At 44.9% G+C, this 20123-nt stretch overlaps 1 protein-coding gene across 3 annotated transcripts in view; it reads left to right on the plus strand.

Annotated features, from left to right (window-relative positions):
- The first annotated feature begins 8706 nt into the window (after window positions 1-8706).
- Window positions 8707-20123, plus strand: part of rasa2 (RAS p21 protein activator 2) — a 103445-nt gene continuing 92028 nt past the window's right edge. For 2 of the 3 annotated variants that reach the window (XM_076988751.1, XM_076988759.1), the window contains exon 1: window positions 8731-8878. In XM_076988751.1, the coding sequence (XP_076844866.1) occupies window positions 8821-8878 (58 nt within the window). In that variant the 5' untranslated portion in view covers window positions 8731-8820. Of the gene's footprint in view, window positions 8879-20123 lie in introns of all 3 variants that reach the window. The other variant, XR_013124730.1, reaches the window with a different exon arrangement.

Consider the following 20123-nt stretch of genomic DNA (forward strand, 5'->3'; position numbering starts at 1 on the left):
TCTCTTCTTCGTCCTCCGTGTAGGGGTCGCTATCCGTGAACTCGGACACTCCCGAGCACACGGACGGGGAATAGTCCTCCTCGCCGTAGTTCACGGTGGATGCGTCGCAATAAGAAGGAGGGTAATAGTCCTGCTCCTCCCCACCTTCCTCTACGGTGGGAGAGGGACCTACGGGCGGAGGGAGGTAGTCCTCTTCTTCTGACTCCTCCTCCTCTTCACCATAGTCGACGGTGGTATCGTCGCTCACCGACGGGGGGTAGGCCTCCTCCCCTTCTCCACCGTAGTCAATGGTGGAGGCGTCGCATAGCGACGGAGGATAGGCGTCCACCTCTTCATCTTGCTCCTCCTCCTCGGAGTCCTCCTCCCCGAACTCGCTCTCTGGGGTGGACTCGGTCACGCCGAGCTCAAAGGAGCCCACCCTCAGGGGTGAGGGCTCCCTGGAGGAAGAGGGGTGGTACTGCCCCCACAGCCGCACCGCCTCCTGGCGGAGCTTCTCCGCTGACTCGGGGTTGTGGTGCTCCCTAGCCTGACGCAGCAGGGACGCACACACCGGGTCCCCCTCCAACTGCGCCAGCGTCGGCGTGTCCTCCTCCTCCCCAAGCTCACCCTCTGGTGGCGTGCCTGCCCCGTAGAGCTCGGGGAAGCTTACCCGTATGGGCGAGCCTTCCCGGGAAGGAGAGGGGTGTCTCTCCTCCCATGCCCGCGCAGCTGTCCGGCGGTATTCCTCCGCCAACTCGGGTATGGCAGTCTCACGAGCCGCGCACAGCAGGTATGAGCACTCTGGGTCCTGCATAAGCTGCGCCAGAGTCGGTGGGGCTTCACGGCTCGGGGGGGAGGAAGAAGAGCGGTGGTGCCGCTTGTAGGGCTTCTTTCCCTTCTTTGGCTTTGTTTTGTAGCCAGGCATTCTTCTCGTGTCTGACAGCTCGTCGTTCTGTGATGATGGGTGCTGCGGCAAGGACGAGACACAAATTCTTCTTGCGGCATACGTCACTATATATTTATTTATACGAATAGCGCTTTCAAGCGCACGGGTAACACACAAACACAGACGTGTATACTTAGACAACGACGAGCACAGGACACTGCGCGAGCGCACATTAAACAGACAAACCACATTAGCCCCACGTGATTATGAGACGAGTCACAGGTGAGAAAGATTATCACAAGACATAACCATAACCATGTAGTTCCACAGACGCAGACGATGCACGTGGACAACGTAAACACACGCCCAAAAGGGAGGGGCCGGGGTCCTCAACGTGACAGCTAATGTATGTTTGTTGACCATAACTGCGATTAGACACTGTATTCCATTTTACACTGACCTGAATTTGTTAAGATTAAACCAATACATTAAAATGTGCAAAAACCTCAATGATTAACAATGAATATGTACTCTGAAGATCGAAATATAAATTGCATTTGGAAATATAATTATTAAATTTTGATAATAATAACCTGCAATCATTCCAAACTAATAATTACAGTACTCAATTAAATGTATAAAGATATGATATGATATGGTACATCCACAGCAATTTAATGGATAGAATTGCAGCGGAACCTCAATTCAGTTTCCCGGATGGTGAGACTGACATCACGCTGCTCAGCCAATAGAAGCGGTCCCGCTAAGCTAAGCCTCAACTCTAGCCTGGTACGGAGCAGGTTAGTTCAAACGTATATGTTGCTGTAGTAACAGAGCGAGGCTCAAGTCTAGCCTCTTTCGTGGAACCGAATTTGAGTAAAATGAGTCAGGCTTGTCTTAAAAACCCCGGCTTACTGAGTTAGCTCGCTTCGTGGAATACCCCCCGGGAGAGACACAAACACTGGAACAGAAACACACACAAACGGAGCCAGGCTCTGCGCCTGTAGGAGAGCGGTCAGGAGGGGAAACCCTCCTGGAGCTGCAGACGCTGCCCTAGGCGGTCCTCTTCCTGCCCTTGCCGCATACCCTTCGTTGGGTGTGGCGCGGCTGGTGGACGCTCCGGCTGTGGCGCGGCTATTGGATGCACTCGCCGCCCTCTCGCTGGGAGCGCAACCTGTCTCTCTGACAGCCCCCATGGATCGAACCGCAGAACGGGTCTGCGGATGGTCACTCTCCTCTCTTCTCAACCCCTCTCTTGAGACTCCACCTCCTCCTGGCTATCGCCCTATGGACCTGGCAGTGGGAGCGTTGTCCTCTGCCTCCATCTCCTCCTCACTGCCCAGGCTCCAGCTCATGAGCTCCTCCGTGCTCTCACCCCTGGAGTAGTCCATGGCTTCTCCCTGGGAGTGCTCGGGGGATACGCCCTCTTCTGGCCTCCTCCTCCCCCTCACGGTCTTGGCGGAGCACTCCGAGTAGAGCGAGCTCCCCTCATCCTCTTCCTCCGTAAACAGCTCGCTGTCCGTGTGCTCGGGTTTTACCCGGGGGGCGGTCTACTTCCACCTCGCCCTCACCGTAGTATTTGGTGGGGGCGGAGCATACGGAGGGAGGATGGTCTTCCCCTTCGCCGTAATATTCGGTGGGGCCGAAGCATACGGAGGGGGGATAGTCTTCCTCTTCTTCCCCTTCACCCTCACCGTAATCTACGGTGGGTGCGGAACACACCGAAGGAGCATGGTCTTCTTCCTCGACCTCACCATTGTACTCGGTAGGGGCCGAGCGAACGGATGGAGGAGGGTTCTCCTCTTCCTCCTCGGAGTCTGCCTCTGACTCCTCCCCCTCGAACTCGCTCTCGGGGGTCTTCTCCGTGGAGCAGAGTTTGAGGGAGCCTACCCTCAGTGGCGAGCGGGCTCTGGTAGGAGCGAGGTGTCACTCCCTCCACAGCTCTACAGCAGTCTGGCGGAAATAGTCTGCCATTTCTGCTATCTGGGTCTCTCTTGCCTGACGCAGCATGGCCACACACACTGAATCCTGCTGCATCTTTTCGATGGTTGCTGGGGCGTTGCGGTGCTGGGCAGGGGATGAGGCATGGTGGTGCCTGCTGGGCCTCTTCCCCTTCTTGGCCCGGGTGGTGTAGCCTTGTATTCTGGTCGGCTCGTCATTCTGTGACGTGTGGTGCGGCGAGAAGGACGAGGCACGAGTCCACTCGTGGTTTGTTAGAATACACAACTAACAAACCATAAACACACAAGCAGTAAAGAGTATCGGGGCAACGAGACACAAGAAAACCTAAAGCACAACAGTACAACTTTAACTGAGTAACCAATGAGACATAAAACTACTAAAGATTACAAAAGACTAGGGATACATACAAGGAAGACATAGGCGCTGAACATGGAATATCAAAACAAGCAAGGCTAAAACAAAACAGAGAGGGAGCAAGAACCATAACACGAACAGACCATCAGGCAGAACAGAGGAACAGCAAGGGACTCACGTACAGGGAATGACCGACAAGGGAATGAAACACTCGGGGTTCTTTATACACAGAGACAAGACGGTGAAACGAGACTCAGGTGTGTGGGCACTAACGAGGGGGCGTGACAGACAGAGGGAGGAACGAATGGGAGCGGGGAGCTAGGCGGGACCAGGGAGGAGGGAGGGGCTGGACGTGACATAACCCCCCCTCAAGGCGTGCAACTCCGGGGCACGCCAACCAGGGAGGGCCGGACAGACGCTGGGGACAGAGACACCATGACACAGAGGGAAACGAACGGGCGAGGCCGGGGCAGGGACAACAGACACGGGGCAGGATGTAGACAATGGCCCGGACTCCAGACGTATGGGAGGACCGGGACAAGGACTGGGCGGTGACGTGGGAAAGGGACCAGACGGCACAGGACAGGGGGTCGACACAGGAGGCGGGACCAAGGGAGCTGGACAAGATGGGGTCAAGGGCACAGGACCGGACACCAGGGAGGACTGAGATGCAGAGGCAAACAGGTGGAGGACGACAGAGACAGGGACGGGAACAAAGTGGGTGACGATCTGCGGAACAGAGACGGGAACAGGGACATGGAGGACACTACCACGGATGGACACAGGGACAGGCACGTGGACGCGGACAGAGAAGCACACAGGAACGGGGACCAACAGGAAACCAGGGAGGGGACAGGGCAAAAGAGGGAACACAGGCGAGTGTAAAACAGGGTTAACATGAGTGTCAGTGTCTGAACAGTTCAGCATGGGACCAGCCCCAGGCCCACAGGCGGGCAAGGCAGTCACTGTGGGGGCTGGCGTAAGCTGAGGAGTGTCCTGGGGAACCAGCAGAGCCGGAGGAGGGTCCAGGGGAGCCGGGGAAGGGTTCATGGGTACTGGCGGGTTCAGCTGAGGGACAGCGGAAACCGGGGAGGCCGGCGGAGGGGCCGCAGGGGCCTGGGAGGCCAGGCGACGGGCCGCAGGGACCGGCAGGACCTGTTGGCCGGTAGAGGGAACATGTGGGGTCCGCTGGCGGGCAGAGGGAACATGCGGGGTCCGCTGGCGGGCAGAGGGAACATGCGGGGTCCGCTGGCGGGGAGCGGGAACAGGCGGGGTCCGCTGGCGGGGAGCGGGAACAGGCGGGGCCCGCTGGCGGGGAGCGGGAACAGGTGGCGTCGCCGTGAAGACGTCATCGGAGGGCGAGGTCGCCGTGCAGACGCCACCGGAGGGCGAGGTCGCTGTGCAGACGCCACCGGAGGGCGTGTCCACCGAGCAGACGTCATCGGAGGGCGTGGCAGCCGGAGCGACGTCATCTGGGGGCGTGACTACCGGGCTGACGTCATCTGGGGGCGTGACCACCGGGCTGACGTCATCTGGGGGTGTGACCACCGGGCTGACGTCATCGGGGGGGCGTGACCACCGGGCAGACGTCATCGGGGGGCGTGACCACCGGGCAGACGTCATCGGGGGGCGTGACCGCCGGGCTGACGTCATCGGGGGGCGTGTCGGCGAGGCGACGTCATCGGGGGGCGTGACCACCGGGCTGACGTCATCTGGGGGCGTGACCGCCGGGCTGACATCATCACGGGCCCGAGCTGGCCACTCCTGGGGTGAGTGGCCACTGCGTCCCCCCAAAAAATTCTTGGGGGGCCGTTGGGGAGTGGCTTCCAGGATGCGGTCATCGTAGGCTGGGAAGGCCGTGGCAGCGTCGTCGTGAGGCCGGGCGGCTGTGCAGGCGTCGTCGTGAGGCCGGGCGGCTGTGCAGGCGTCGTCGGGAGGTGTGGAGGTCTCGATCCCACTACTGACCAACAGGTCAGCAGGTATCTCCCGTCGACACTGAGGGGCAGACTCATATACACCTCCACCAAACCTTTCACATAACGACCGGCAAAATCCCTTCACAGTCCATGCATCCGTAACCCGGTGCGTTAGGACAATGTTAGCCCACTCTAGGGCTTTTCCCTTTAATAGTGACCGCATGAATACGACCTGTATGCTCTCGGGTGGTGTGGGTACTGTGAGGAATCGCAAGTAACCCTCACATTGGAGGAGAAAGCTCCTGACTAATCCTTTCTCCCCGTCGTACACCTCAGGGACGAGACAGAGTGAGGGTAGCGCCACCGGTTTCCCCTCAGCGTCCTTTCCAAGCATAGCTTGGATAGAATCCAACCGCTCGTTGAAAGCGTCTCGGTCGAACGGTTGTGTTGACAGAACCACCGTGTTGTCGTTCTGCTGCGTCGCGTTAAACTGGTCGGTCATTCTGTAACGTTTGTGACGGCCAGGCATGACGCAAGTGCAGAAGATTCGGATATTTTAATAAGAGGGGTTAACAGACACGATAAAGACACAGAAGACAGAGGGAGTTATGCAAACTACCGGGGAGAGGAACATTAACTTAAAGGGTGCGCTACACAACTAGGAACATGCATACATGAGAATACACAACCAACAAACCATAAACACACAAGCAGTAAAGAGTATCGGGGCAACGAGACACAAGAAAACCTAAAGCACAACAGTACAACTTTAACTGAGTAACCAATGAGACGTAAAACTACTAAAGATTACAAAAGACTAGGGATACATACAAGGAAGACATAGGCGCTGAACATGGAATATCAAAACAAGCAAGGCTAAAACAAAACAGAGAGGGAGCAAGAACCATAACACGAACAGACCATTATTATTATTATTATATACTATAACATTATTATATATTTATTGTGTGTGTATATGTATGATTATTTTTAGGCCATCAAGGACTTGGTGAGCCAGAAATATCAGGAGGAAAAATGAGAAAACTAAAAAGGACCACCAGAGCACCGTTGCTGTCAGTTTAACAGCTGATATGTGGACATCCATTAATATGGAGGCATATCTTGCTGTTAGCTGCCATTATGTAGACAAAGAAAGCCATGAACTCCGTTCATCAGTCTTGGGATTGCAGCACTTTTCTCAGCAACACACTGCAGAAAACAGCCACCGTTATAAGGAGCCTCACGGAGGAATGGGGCATAGTGGGCAACGTCAGGTGTCTTGTCACTGATGCAGCAGCAAATGAAATGTGAAATGTGCCATATTTGTCAATTGTGAATTTACAGCCTAATCAAAATTTTTCCTCTGCATTTACCCATCTGTGCAATTGGAACACACACACACACACACACACACACACTAATGATTACTAGGGGGCTGTGGTGCACATGTGCCCAGAACGGTGGGCAGCCCTAGCCCGGCGCCCGGGGAGCAGTTGGGGTTAGGTGCCTTGCTCAAGGGCACCTCAGTCATGCTCTCAGGTCTGGGAATAGAACCCACGACCCTCTGGTCACAAGACCAGTTCCTTACCACAAGACCATGATTTCATGATTTCATGTGCTCGAATGCTGCAAATACGCCAAACTATTTGTATTGCCCATTCCATGAACTTAATTGTAAGAAAGTCTAACAGAAATACGTAACAAAACATGGCAAATTGTAACATACTTTCGTTCAAGCACCATGGCCAAAGAAAAGGTCACTCAAATGCAGCAACAGCTGGCAACACCGTTCCACAAATTAATAAATGAGGTGCTGACACGATGGAACAGCACCTACCACATGCTGGAACAAATGAATGAGCAGAATGAGGCAGTCTGGATGTCATTGGCCTCATTAAAAACTGATATAACTCCACTGACTCCAGAAGAATTTGAAATAATTGAAGATTTGCTCCTTTTTTCCAAGCTACAAGAGAACTCCCTGAGGAAAAAAGAGTCTCCGGGTCAAAGGTTATACCATTGATGAAAATGATCCACATTGAGCTTCAACATCAAGCCCCAAAGGTGACAAAAGCAGCTGCTCAACAACTGGCTGAAAGTTTGAGAAAGCGGCTAACTGAGTGTATCTGCAATATGGAATCACTCAGTGTGATGACACTGGCAACACTGTTGGATCCCAGGTTTAAAACTTTTGGCTTTCTTAGCCCATCAAAAGCAACTGAAGCTGTCAAGAGACTGAAGTCAGAGTGTGCTGCTGAAATGAGGAGCCATGAGCCTGACCCAGCAGAAGAACCTAGCACGTCACATGGATCAGAACCCAGTTCAGGTATGAAATCACATTTCTTTGTGTTTATTTGTATATTTCTGTAGCAGTTTGGCATGTCATAATAAACACATTATTATTAAAGATTTATTTCTGTAATGTTTTTAGGGCAAAGTCTATGGAAACCTCTTGATATGGAGGTTGAGGAGAACCAGAAGACAACTAATATTACAGCAGATTCCATAATTGAGGTCCAACGCTACCTGGCTGAAAGTAACACACCCAGAACACAAGATCCATTACAATATTGGAAAGATAACCACAAAACCTATCCACACTTTATGTACTCGCACTTAGATATTTATGCAATACATAAATTAATGCATTTTCTTGTCATTTTTGTGTTTTATAATATTTTACACTTACATAAGTTGCACATTTTAGCTGAATATTATAAGACAAAATTGCTATATTTTGCAGAGTTGGTTTAGCATTTACACAAGGTTTTACGCAAATTTTGGAGTTTCTGGACACAACAAATTGAGCAAATGAAATTCTAAAATGATGAGATCATATTTTAAGTAAACGAATGTCGATTAAATATTTCACGAGTTGATGCTTTTCCAACTTATTTTAATTTTGTTTAATTGCAATGATATTATAAATACTGCAGGGGTCACTTTTGAGTGACCAACACAGTGTCAATACAGTGTCAAGTTTGTGTAGTGTGTCGATACACTCCTTGAGGTATCATCTTCCCATCACTAGTAAAATTGTCTTTCTATTCATCTTACAGACGTATAAGCAGCTCCTGTTCAGCAGGAGAAAAATTCGAATATCGATTGGCGAAGCTGTTTAAATACTGCGTGCACGCGCATAATCGCCGATTACAAAAGCCTGGCACGAATTAGCAGGAACAGGTTGCGTCTGGATTTCGTTAGTGGAACGGAACTAGACGGAAGTGAACTGTTTGGCTAACTCAAGCGAGGTTCACTCAAATAAACGCGGCTTTCATAAGCTCGCTTCGTGGAATACCCCCCGTGAAACAAACCAAACCTAAACAAGAAGTGTTGCTGAGGGGACTGTGACAAAGGTATATTAGTCTATCGAGATATGCTACCCCTGGAAAATGTTAATAAGAAACTTATAATGGATTTAAGTCCATTAAGTCCACTTGATTTTGTAATTAAAATGCGTCATAATACTGAATTAGGTTATATTTTATGGGAAACACAACTGGACAGGTTTCCCATAACACTAGTGAAGGGCTGTACACGCCCCAAAAGTCTGTTCTATCGTTTGCGCGCTGTTAGGTTTCTTTGCGATTCACACAAATCGTGGGTGTGATGTGAGGTGCGCGCTCGCGCGCGGACACTGACGCCAGTGGGCCGTCCGTCCGCTCCTTCATAAACGGATGTGCTCGTGTTGAATGTAGCTACTGTACGTACACAACTTGGAACATGGCGGAAGAAAACGATACAAAAATTCGGATATTACAAAGCCTTCGAGGAAAGATATGTAAGTACAAAGCATACCTTTACTGTGAAAAAAAAGTTATTTTAGAGAGATGGGAACAAAAGTGATCGACATGGAGAAAGAGGGGCGCGGTAGGACCACCAAATACAGAGTCTCACGTAAACGCGTATAGCTATTTAGCAAGCTAAACTTGACTGACGCAAAGAACCAAACATTGCAGCCGTTAGTTCAAATGAAAAGGTACCTACCTTACACAAGTACCAATATAAAATCGTCGCACGTTTAGTTGGACAGTACTAGGTTAGCTAATTGGGAACGCCAGGATGAACCATAGGTTCTTGTCCGTTTGAGCCTAGCTTGATGGCATACTCGCTAGATAATCTCCAATGTTGGCTAGCAAGCGAGTTACCCAAGAAATTCAGTACAAACATAGTTTTATAAATTGGTTTGCCATTAAAACAGTGGCATTAACAAAGAGCTCTATTTTTTATTATTTTCCGTAGCTCATTTGCTTAAAGGAATGTTGACGTTAAAGAAGCTAGTTATCGATGAAAACCTTTGAGTGAAGGTGCCAGTCATTTGCAAAACTTTCGAAATTCCTCTGACAGGAAGTTATTGCATTTCAGTCGGCATCATAACAAACACCGTTTTAATTTTATTAACACCATAGTATTGCACATTCAGTGTTTTAGCTATGTAATACAATACCAAGTTTGATGCAAAGGGCGACCAGTGAATGTAATGGCTGCCTAGCTAATTTATTCACATAAAAGGTTATAGTCTCTATTTTAAAATAGCTAAGTAGCCATTTTAATTAACTACTTTAAAAGGATTAATATTGCTTAAAATGTATCGATCTCTTATCCTGTTGTCCCCCTCAAAGAGAGACTGGCTAGCTGTTCCATTTGTCGATATTGCGTTAGGTTTTTACCCAAGTAGCCTAATTAACAATGACATTCTCGCATTGTTAAGAATACAAACAAACAAACAAGCTTCATCATAATCTAACATTTTCCGTTACAGTGACCACATCAGTGTTGGTTATGCTTCTTCATCTCGTTTTATAGCGTTAGGCGTGTAAGGTTAACACTACCTAGTCAAAACCAGGTTTTTAAAGGATTCGTGCATGCGTGCCTGCGAGGGCCTGCCTGTGTGTGGGGCTTTATTGTTTCCCACAAAACATTATTTAATCTTGTAACCTGGATGAGGGTAGATCCTGTAGTTGCTTACAGTAAGTGTTGCTGTTGAGTCTAAAGATGTGGGGTATTTATCTTGGGGAAATGGGAGTTTAAAACTAAGGGCCGGACCAGTTCTGTCAGACACTGAGGACAGCAAAAGCTGGTGAGTACCTCTCGTAGCTGCTGGTATGTTTCCACTGAAAATAAACGTGTGTGTGTAACATAAGATAACATTAGGAAAGAGACAAAAGAATATGGTTGCAGACCATTCTCTCGACAAGACAACAGTCTGAGCACACAAAAAATCCCCATAGCACATGTAAGCATTGCTAACTGGTGTAACTAGTGTTGTTTGAACATATCAGTGTTGCTTGTTTTTGATAAAACACCAGTTTTCAGCAGTTATGAAAAGATGTTTTGCAGTTCAGGCTTTCAGTATAATCTCCAAGTGGGAATGTAATATTGTGTGATATCTAGTTCATATGTGCACTACTGTACATGTACACTCTGAAGTATACTGATACTGTATACTGATCAGTGCTTCCTTAATGAGAGTTGAGTGCCTAAGAGCAGACTTTGCATTTCAGTTCACCTATTAGTGTGTGAAACATTTAGGCCTACCTAAGTATGTTAATATTGGCAATACATTTATTTATAACATTGTCTTTTTATACATCTGAACATTTATGATGTTATGTTCATCATATTCATATTTCTCAAGTATGTATCGTCAGTAATGACTTTCTATAAAATGGGCTAGGCAATGGATTAGTCATGGGTTACTCAATTCACTGTGGAACAGCCAGTTGTCTGCTTTTATTTAACACTACCAAATGTACAGATAGAAATGTACAGAGCTTTGAATTGTTTTTTAACCATGTTGTTTGGGGGGTAGACTTGAATGTCACTTCAAACTAAATTAAATCTGGCAGGCAAGATTCTGACTGTATTGTATTTAAAAAATGTTTTTGGTCAGGAATTCTTAAGTCTTACCACTGACCCTTCATCTTCAGAACAGTAAAAGGACAGGCTTAGGAATTCAAACTGGGTTTGATGTGGATGGTGCAGTCTTATGCAACTTCAATTAAAGGAGGAATTGAATATGATCAGCCAAGCTTCCCCAATGTACGCACATTATATTAGAAGAAAAGCTTGAAAATAAGCATTAGTTGTACATTTCTACTTCATTTTCAATTGAGGAAATGATCATTTGCAAGGCTGCACTCAAGTCATATAACAACTCACTTCGTTGGTTAAAACTCATGAACCCAAACTCACTCATTCTCCTTTCTTGAAGCAGTACATGGGTACTCACTGCTAACTGCCTCAAACCTTTGCCTGTTTGGTGCCTGGACACTGAGAATTATTGATGGTACAGATATGGGTATTATGTCTGCTTGTAGTGCTGTGGGGTTCAGAAGCAATGGCCTGTAGGGGAAACAGCAGATGATGAACTGGTGTGTTTTGCTGATCATGCAAGTAAACCACTTCCTTTTTACTCTGCGCATATAAAACTGACTTGGTGCTCCTGGTTTGAAAGGAAACGTTCAGGCTGATTGAGTTGGCATTGTTTTTTTTTTTCTCCTGTGAAATCCAAAAGTTGTGACACAGTGCTGAATTCCTTACATGCTTTGAGACCCAATTAACAATCATTTGGTGCTGGTCCAATCTTGCAGTGTTGCTGTTACATTTTGAGCATCACATCTTTGGATATCGAGTTTAAAATAAAGTCACAATCTGCCATCACTCACTTAATAACTTTTAATAACTTGCATAGTGCCTCAGCTTTGAGTGGGCCATGGGGTGAGTGAATGGTCACAAATGGGGCAGCCTGTCTTGCATCAGCATTTACCAGTAATGTCACTGGCTGTATTACTCTTTCCACAATCAGTTGTCTGTCTATAGTTCTTGTGAAACCTTGTATCTCCACCACATTGTTGTGGTACTATCTTTCAAAATGAGGCATGCTTTTTGAGAAATATTTGTTTGAGTGATTCAAGTTAGCTTGTTTGCTGGCCAAACAAAACAGTCAGTACTAGAATAATGATAGTAATGTCAATTAGGGCATATATGAACAGCAGGACAACCTGGGACAGAATAATCCCTTGCAGGCTTTAAATCTAGGTTTATGCAACCATTTAGATTATTGTAGTGTAAATATTTTGTGATTTAAGGATGTATTAGTTGAAAAACTAGTTCCCTAGCAAACTTCTTAGCACATCAAGTGTAATTAGGCCTATATAAAAATAAATAGGATGTACAAAAATTCTGCTATTGAAGGAAGCTTTACGGAGTAGCACCAGAAATGTGTTTGCGGTGGTATCCATTATCATTCATCTTATTTAATGAGTATGTGAGTGCCTTGAGTATTCCTCATGATGCTGGAAGGTGTCATGCTTTCAAGACTGAGTACTGGATTATACATTTATTATACATGAGGAGGTTTGTCATGAGAGACGCATTTAAACAAACTTTTTAGACAAATTATTACGGCCATATATGATATCATATCCTGTGTGTGTGATTCTTGCTATGTACTAAAAGCTACATCTTTGTGGAAAAGTGTCAGGAAAATGAACAATAGCAAATCTAAATCCTGAGGGGAAAAATGCTCAGTTAAAAATATATTTTGCTTCATGTATAGTTCACCAGTAGTTAGTGATTTTAAAGATTTCTATGGATTCATGTATGTGTTCTGACACAAACTGTAGTTATCTGTTTATAATTATCTGTTTAAATTTTCAGCTGTTCATGCCAGTGTACTTTTAACCCTTTGTTAATAGCTAAACTTGTTAATAGCTAAACTCACACTCTTCCTCAAGCATTATTGAACTGTCTACCAGAGTGAAGGGCAAATGTATTGGAGATTACTTTGCATGCAACCCAGTATTTTTTACCTTTTAACTAACAATCGATTAAACTTCTTGTACAAAAGCAAATAGTTAAATAAAGACAAAGCTATTCAAATTAAATGGTGATGGTGATTTTTGAAGTAGCATAATAACAATTTACTTAATATTGTCTTTGATTGATTAAAATCTTATCAATATTTTTAGATTGTTTCAGGCGAAGCCAGACTTCTCTGCTTCACTATGGCTCCAGGCTTGTTATGTCATGAGTGCATAGTATGTAAAGAGAAAAGTTCAGTTTGTGTGTGGGTAGAACTGCTATTCACAACTTTCAGCATGTTGTCACGCCTTAGTTATGCTCCAAATGTGAACTAATAAAAAGGAGAAATATTCAGAAATTGTCACATATCCTTCTTATCAAGTTCTTGCAACTTAACCTAAAATGGCTGATGGGAATTTTCACCACTGCTAAAAGAACAAATTGTGTCTACTGCATGAGTTTGGGATACTTATTAAAACACTAGAAACATTTGCACAAAAATATTCCTCACCTCATTCCTTATAATCATCTGGAGGTGTATGTAAATGAAATTTCTGTAGTATAGGGTTAGGCTTAGTCTAGTGTGCTCTGTTTTCTGTTTGTGGTTATCCCACCTAAACTGGCACATTTGCATGTACTGACAGTACATTCAGGTTCATAGATCATACATGTCATTCACACCCTAGGAGGAAATGCCTACATATAATGATGTGTAGGAGAGGTGTCATGATTTTTGGACTGCGAGGGATGCGTTTGTTGTGGTGAGCAAGACAGTTTTTTTTTTTTTTTTTTAAACAACTGCACCAATAGGAAAAATTACACACCGCCCCTCCCCTTGTGCAACCATGTAGACTGGCCTTAGCTTGTATACTTGATCTGGATACAAGAGCTTCTGTAGAGCAGTTGCTACCACATTGTCAAAGGGTTAGGACCAGGGATAGTAAATTATTTGCTTTCTAGATGTATATATGTATATTAGGCCTGTGTTGAAAAAATCGATTTTTCGATTCAGAATCGATTCGCATATGATGATCTGATAATCGATTCGTACGTCCAAAGATTGATTTTATTTTTTATTTATTTATTTTTTTTAATTAAAATAATTTTTTACATTTCCCCCAGTGAACTTTTACCCCGTCTCGTCACTGAATTCACGCAGGCGTGCTCGGTCTAACTAACTGTAAAACAACATGGCGTCGGACAGTGCAGGTAACGACGATAGTCAAATCGGAAATCTAAAAACAGAAGGAGAGTTTATCCAGTGTCAGTGACTATTTACAGTTAGTCCATGTCACTGACAGTGTTCCCTAGTGTTTTTACAGTTTTAAAAAGTTGGGCGCAAGGCGATGGATGAGACAGAATCCTTTGCAATTTCCAAATCGTTACGTTTATTACATTTACCGAAGCGCAGACAGCGCACATAAAACACGTTACATAGAACATGTGTGACTCAAACAACGACGAGCACAGGACACTGCGCGAACACACATTAAGTAGACAAACCACACGAACCCCACGTGATGACGAGATGAGCCACAGGTAAGATGGATTAACACAGGACGTAACCGCACCCACGGAGATCCACAGACACAGACGAGTAGACGCAGACGACGTAAACACGCGCCAAAAAGGGAGGGGTCGGGGACCGTAACATGACAGTTCTGTTCTTATATTCGCACTTAAAAAAATAAAAAATACTCGTTTAGATTTTATACTTTCAGTTTATTAAGTGTGAGCACTTTTAAAATAAAAATGCATTTGGTAGCAACAGCTTTTAGGTGAATTCTTAATAATTTCAATCATAATAATAATACACTGGTTAGTGTCCCAGTAGGAGTCCACTGTTGCAGATATAGACACCTCAAAGATGTCCTCTGTTTATTGTCCTGGATTACCTTTCTTGAAGGTAGATTTATGATTACCCTTTTCACCAGTCTTCCAGCCATCAGTAACTACCAACTACCAGTAACTATTTGCTGATTAATATCGATATATTATATATAATATCGATTATAATATCGATATATATACATGTACCGGTATCTCAAACATTGTGAGAAAAGACCGGTACAGTTCAAGTCAAGGCTCGAAATGGCAGACCAAGCAAAATCTCGAATAAACGGAAGCGAAGGATGTTGAGAACAGTCAGTCAACCCACAGACTAGCACCAAAGACCTACAACATCATCTTGCTAATGATAGAGTCACTGTGCATCGTTCAACTATTCAGCGCACTTTACACAAGGAGATGCTGTATGGAAGAGTGATGCAGAGGAAGCATTTTCTCCACCCACATCACAAACGGAGCTGCTTAAGGTATGCTAAAGCACATTTGGACGAGCCAGCTTCATTTTGGAGTAAGGTGCTGTGGACTGATGAAACTAAAATAGTTATTTGGCCATAACAAGGGCCGTTATGCATGGAGGAAAAAGAACACATCAGTCCAAGAAAAAACACCTGCTACCTACAGTAAAATTTGGTGGTGGTTCCATCATGTTGTGGGGCTGTGTGGCCTGTACAAGGACTGGGAAACTTGTTAAAGTTGAGGGACCCATGGATTCCAATCAATATCAGCAGATTCTGGAGACCAATGTCCAGGAATCGGTGACAAAGCCAAAGCTGCGCCAGGGCTGGATCTTCCAACAGGACAACGACCCTAAATACTGCTCAAAATCTTCTAAGGTATTCATGCAGAGGAACAAGGAACAAGACCATCTCAGTCTCCAGACCTGAATATTATTAAAAATCTGTGGTGTTGCTTAAAGAGAGCTGTCCATGCTCGGAAACCATCAAACCTGAATGAACTAGAGATGTTTTGTAAAGAAGAATGGTCTAAAATACTTTCAGCCACAATCCAGACTCTCATTAGAAGCTATAGGAAGCGTTTAGAGCAGGGGTGTCCAAACATTTTTTGTTTGGGGCCAGAAGCAGAAAAATATGTGTAGTCACGGGCCACAGACTCTCTGTAACAAAACAAATCAGGAAATAATATGCCTCCTTGCTTACTATCAATTACACTTCATTTTATTTGAGTGATTAACTACATATCTTTGACAGTGTTGTGTAACTAAGATTTTGCAAATTTCACTCACCAGTTAATAATCCTAATGGGAGCAGTGATATTGTGCTTTGGGCTGTAGAATTGCTGTCAAGTCAGGCTTTAGTCTGGTTGTGGAGATGCGAAGCACATCGCAGAGGTGACTATCAGTTATCCTAGATCTCAATCGGTTCTTGTTCAGTGTCATTAGAGAAAATGTTTGCTCACATATATATGTGGAGCCAAACAAACTGATCATTCTTTTGGCGTGGCGCCTCATTAGAGGAAATCTGGACCTTTCCAAGCTGCTGTTGAATTCTGGAAGTGGGAGCATCTGGTGGCGACTGCGCAGAGTATCATCACATTGCATTTCAATAAGTTCTAACTGCACTTCCTCCTGTACTCCTTCCACATCAACAGAGAAAGGGCTTGAGAACACTTGGATGTCTTTCTCGATGGCAGCAAAGTCTTGAAATCGCTTGTTAAATTCTTTGATCAATGATGTGAGCACCGTCACATATTTGTCCATGTTTTCTGGAATGTTGGCATTTGGAAAATGGGAGATAATTTCTCCCAAAGCAGGAAAGTGTGCTGTATTACGGTCACGTATTTGCTTCTCGAAAAGACGGAGCTTCACAGCAAATGACTTCATGTGTGCATACATTTGAGACACGAGTGCGTCTTTCCCCTGCAGGCTTTTATTCAGTGTGTTCAGCTGGCCCGTGAGGTCAACTAAAAACGCCAGGTCTGCTAACCACATTGGCTCGCACAGTTCATCAAGGCGAAGTTGTTTTTCTTTCAAAAATCGGTCGATTTCAGATCTCGGTGAAAAGAACCGCTGCAGAACAGAGCCGCGACTGAGCCAGCGCACATCCGTGTGATAGATTACATCACCGTATTCGGCATCAATGTCAGACAGAAATGTCCGAAATTCTCTGTGATTGAGAGCTCTCGATCGTATTAGGTTGATGGTTTTCACCACAGTAGCCATTACATTACCCAGTTGGGCGGCTCTGGCGCAGAGTGCTTCCTGATGTATAATGCAGTGCAACTTCACAGCCTCACCTCCAGCCTTGCGAACTTTTCTGCATACCATGGAAGCCATCCCGTTTCGCTCGCCCGTCATAGCTGGAGCTCCGTCAGTGGTGACTCCACACAACTTGTCCCAAGGGAGACTCATATTTTCGATGGCAACTGACACAGCCTCAAAAATGTCCTTTCCCGTTGTTGTACCTGTGAGGCTCCTTAAATCGAGGAGCTCCTCCAAAATGCTAAAGTCATCGTCAATCCCTCGCAAAAAAATTAACAGCTGAGCTGTGTCTGTGGGGTCAGTACTTTCATCACACGCGATTGAATAAAAATCAAATGCGCGAGCTTTGCCTGATACTTGCTGCTTTAAGTTGGTCGACAGGTCTTCGATTCGTCGGGCAACTGTATTTCTTGCCAGAGTAACGTTGTTAAATTCTTGCATCTTTTCTGGGCACATTATACCAACGACTTTAGCGAGACACTCTTTTATAAAGTCACCTTCTGAAAAGGGTTTCCCGCGCTGGGCTATAATTTGAGCTACCTCGTAGCTAGCCCTTGTAGCATTTTCTTGCACTTGGTTAGCACGAAAAAATTGGTTTTGTTGAGCTGACAGGCTAGCTGCTAGTTGTTTTACCTTCTGTTCTCGTTCAGCACCAGTGCATGCCACGAAAGAGTGATGTTTCGTTTCATAATGTCTCTTAACATTATACTCCTTCATTACAGAAACTGTTTCCTGACAAATTAAGCATACACACTTCCCTCTGAACTCAGTGAAAAAATAGTCATTTTCCCAACGTGACTGAAATCTTCTGCATTCATTGTCTATTTTTCGCTTCTTTGGAGCCGCCATGTCTACCCAAATTTTGGAACATTAATGTACACGTAACGTCGTGAGCGCTTTGCGTTAGAGGGAAAAGGAGATATGGAGCGTTTTAGATTGATTTTACGAGACTGCGACACCCAGCGTTAAAACTAGTAATAGCGGGCCAACTTTCATTTTATTTCTAAAATACCACGCGGGCCGTTCCAATAATGGCAACGGGCCGCAAATGGCCCGCGGGCCGTAGGTTGTACACCCCTGGTTTAGAGGCTGTTATTTCTGCGAAAGGAGGATCTACTAAATATTAAGTTAAGGGTTTTTTTGGGTGCCCAAACTTATGCACCTGCCTATTTTTGTTTAGACAATTATTGCACACTTTCTGTAAATCATAAAAACTTCATTTCACTTCTCAAATATCACGGTGTTTGTCCCCTATATGATATATTTAACTGAATTTTTTTATCCAAACATTCAATGATTTCATAAAGGTAAATCAGGAAAATTTACAAGGGTGCCCAAACGTTCGCATCCCATTGTATCCTCTATTCATATCATGCCATATTTTCACTTTGAACTGCTAAATTGCAATACTGCTGCTACTGTTTACAGTCCTACAACTATACTACACATGCCTCTTCCTGTGTACATATCTATTGTGTGTATATATCTCCTATTTATTCCCTACATGCTCATGTACATGTACACTTTCTGCTCATTTGCACTTCTTGTTAGATGCTAAACTGCATTTTGTTATCCAGTACCTGTACTAGGGCAATGCCAATATAATTGAATCTAATCTAATCAGGCTTATACTGTTTTTCTTACACTGTTTTCTTGCTGATCCTAATGTTCTCGCAGGATCCTGCGTTAATAATAAAGACAATAAGATTTACATATCATTAATTTTCTTTTCTCCTTAACCCTCCCTCACCCCTCCTCCATTCTCTCTCACTCATGAGGATTTTGTCATCTTCTTTGAAGAGAAGATTGCAGCAGTCCGTCAGTCCTTCTCCCCAGCTCCCAACCTTCCTACTTCTTTCTCCCCTCTCTCCTCAGACAAGATACATCAACTTCTGACTTCTAGCAATCCTACTACATGCCCACTGGATCCAATTCCTTCCACTCTTGTCCAGAATATGTCAAGATAACTTCTTCCGTTCATCTCGGCAATCGTCAACAACTCCTTAGTTTCTGGTCATGTACCTACCGTGTTCAAGATGGCAAGTGTGGTACCAATCTTGAAAAAAGCAAGATGACACCTCCTGACATGAACAACTACAGACCGTTATCACTTCTTTCTTTTCTATCAAAAACTCTGGAGCGAGCAGTCTATGATCAATTATCTCTCAGATATTGCTTCATGGATGACTGCTCACCACTTGAAGTTCAACCCTAGCAAAACTGAGCTTCTGTACATTCCAGGAACCCCAAACCCACACAACTTCACAGTTTCCTTTGAGAACACCTTGTTAACACTATCAGAAACTGCTCGAAGTGGGTGTAACGTTGGATGAGTTGTCCTTCTCAACATGTTTCAAAACTGACCAGATCCTGCATATTTCTCCTCTGCAACATATGGAGAATACGACCCTTCCTTTCACAGGAAGCTACTCAAGTGCTTGTGCAGTCTCTAGTAATCTCTAAGCTGGACAACTGCAATTCCCTACTTGCAGGTCTTCCTCCACGGGTCATCAGACCTCTACAACTAATTCAGAATGCTGCAGCACGACTAGTCTTCAATCTCCCCAAGTTCTCACATGTGACTCCTCTGCTACGCTCTCTTCATGTTTTCACTTATTTATGTTTTTGAGTGCCCATGTCAAATAAGATGCATTATTTCCTACCTCTGACTCATGTACTTGGTGTATTCATCAAGAAAATGATTAGCTCTTTGCAGAATTGCAGATTCCTGCATGAGGGTTGTGTCTTTGTGTTTTTGCATCCCCACAGAAACAATGATTCACACAAAGATTTGTCAGTCAATTTCATTATTGGAAGATCAAGATTACTTTCACTTTTCACTCATATGTTTACAATTATTGGCAGCTTGAACTAGTACGAAAATGTAAGCCATTGCTCAACTGTTTTAGTGAAGTTAATAAATAATGAAGGCATTTAGATTCAGTTCAATGTTTTTGTGTCAGTAATACAGTATTTGTCCTAAGGCAGCTATCAAGCAAGACATCATACAAATAGTGATGTGCATGTGCAAAAGAACAGTTCTTTATTGAATGTGAGTAAAGAGCAGTATCCTTAAATGGTTTGCATTGCGTATCCATGCATTGAATGTACTGTGCATATAAATCAACATTTTTTTTTTTGACTTTTTTTTTTA

This window comes from Brachyhypopomus gauderio, chromosome 2, assembly GCF_052324685.1.
Source record: "Brachyhypopomus gauderio isolate BG-103 chromosome 2, BGAUD_0.2, whole genome shotgun sequence".
Classification (NCBI taxonomy): domain Eukaryota; kingdom Metazoa; phylum Chordata; class Actinopteri; order Gymnotiformes; family Hypopomidae; genus Brachyhypopomus; species Brachyhypopomus gauderio.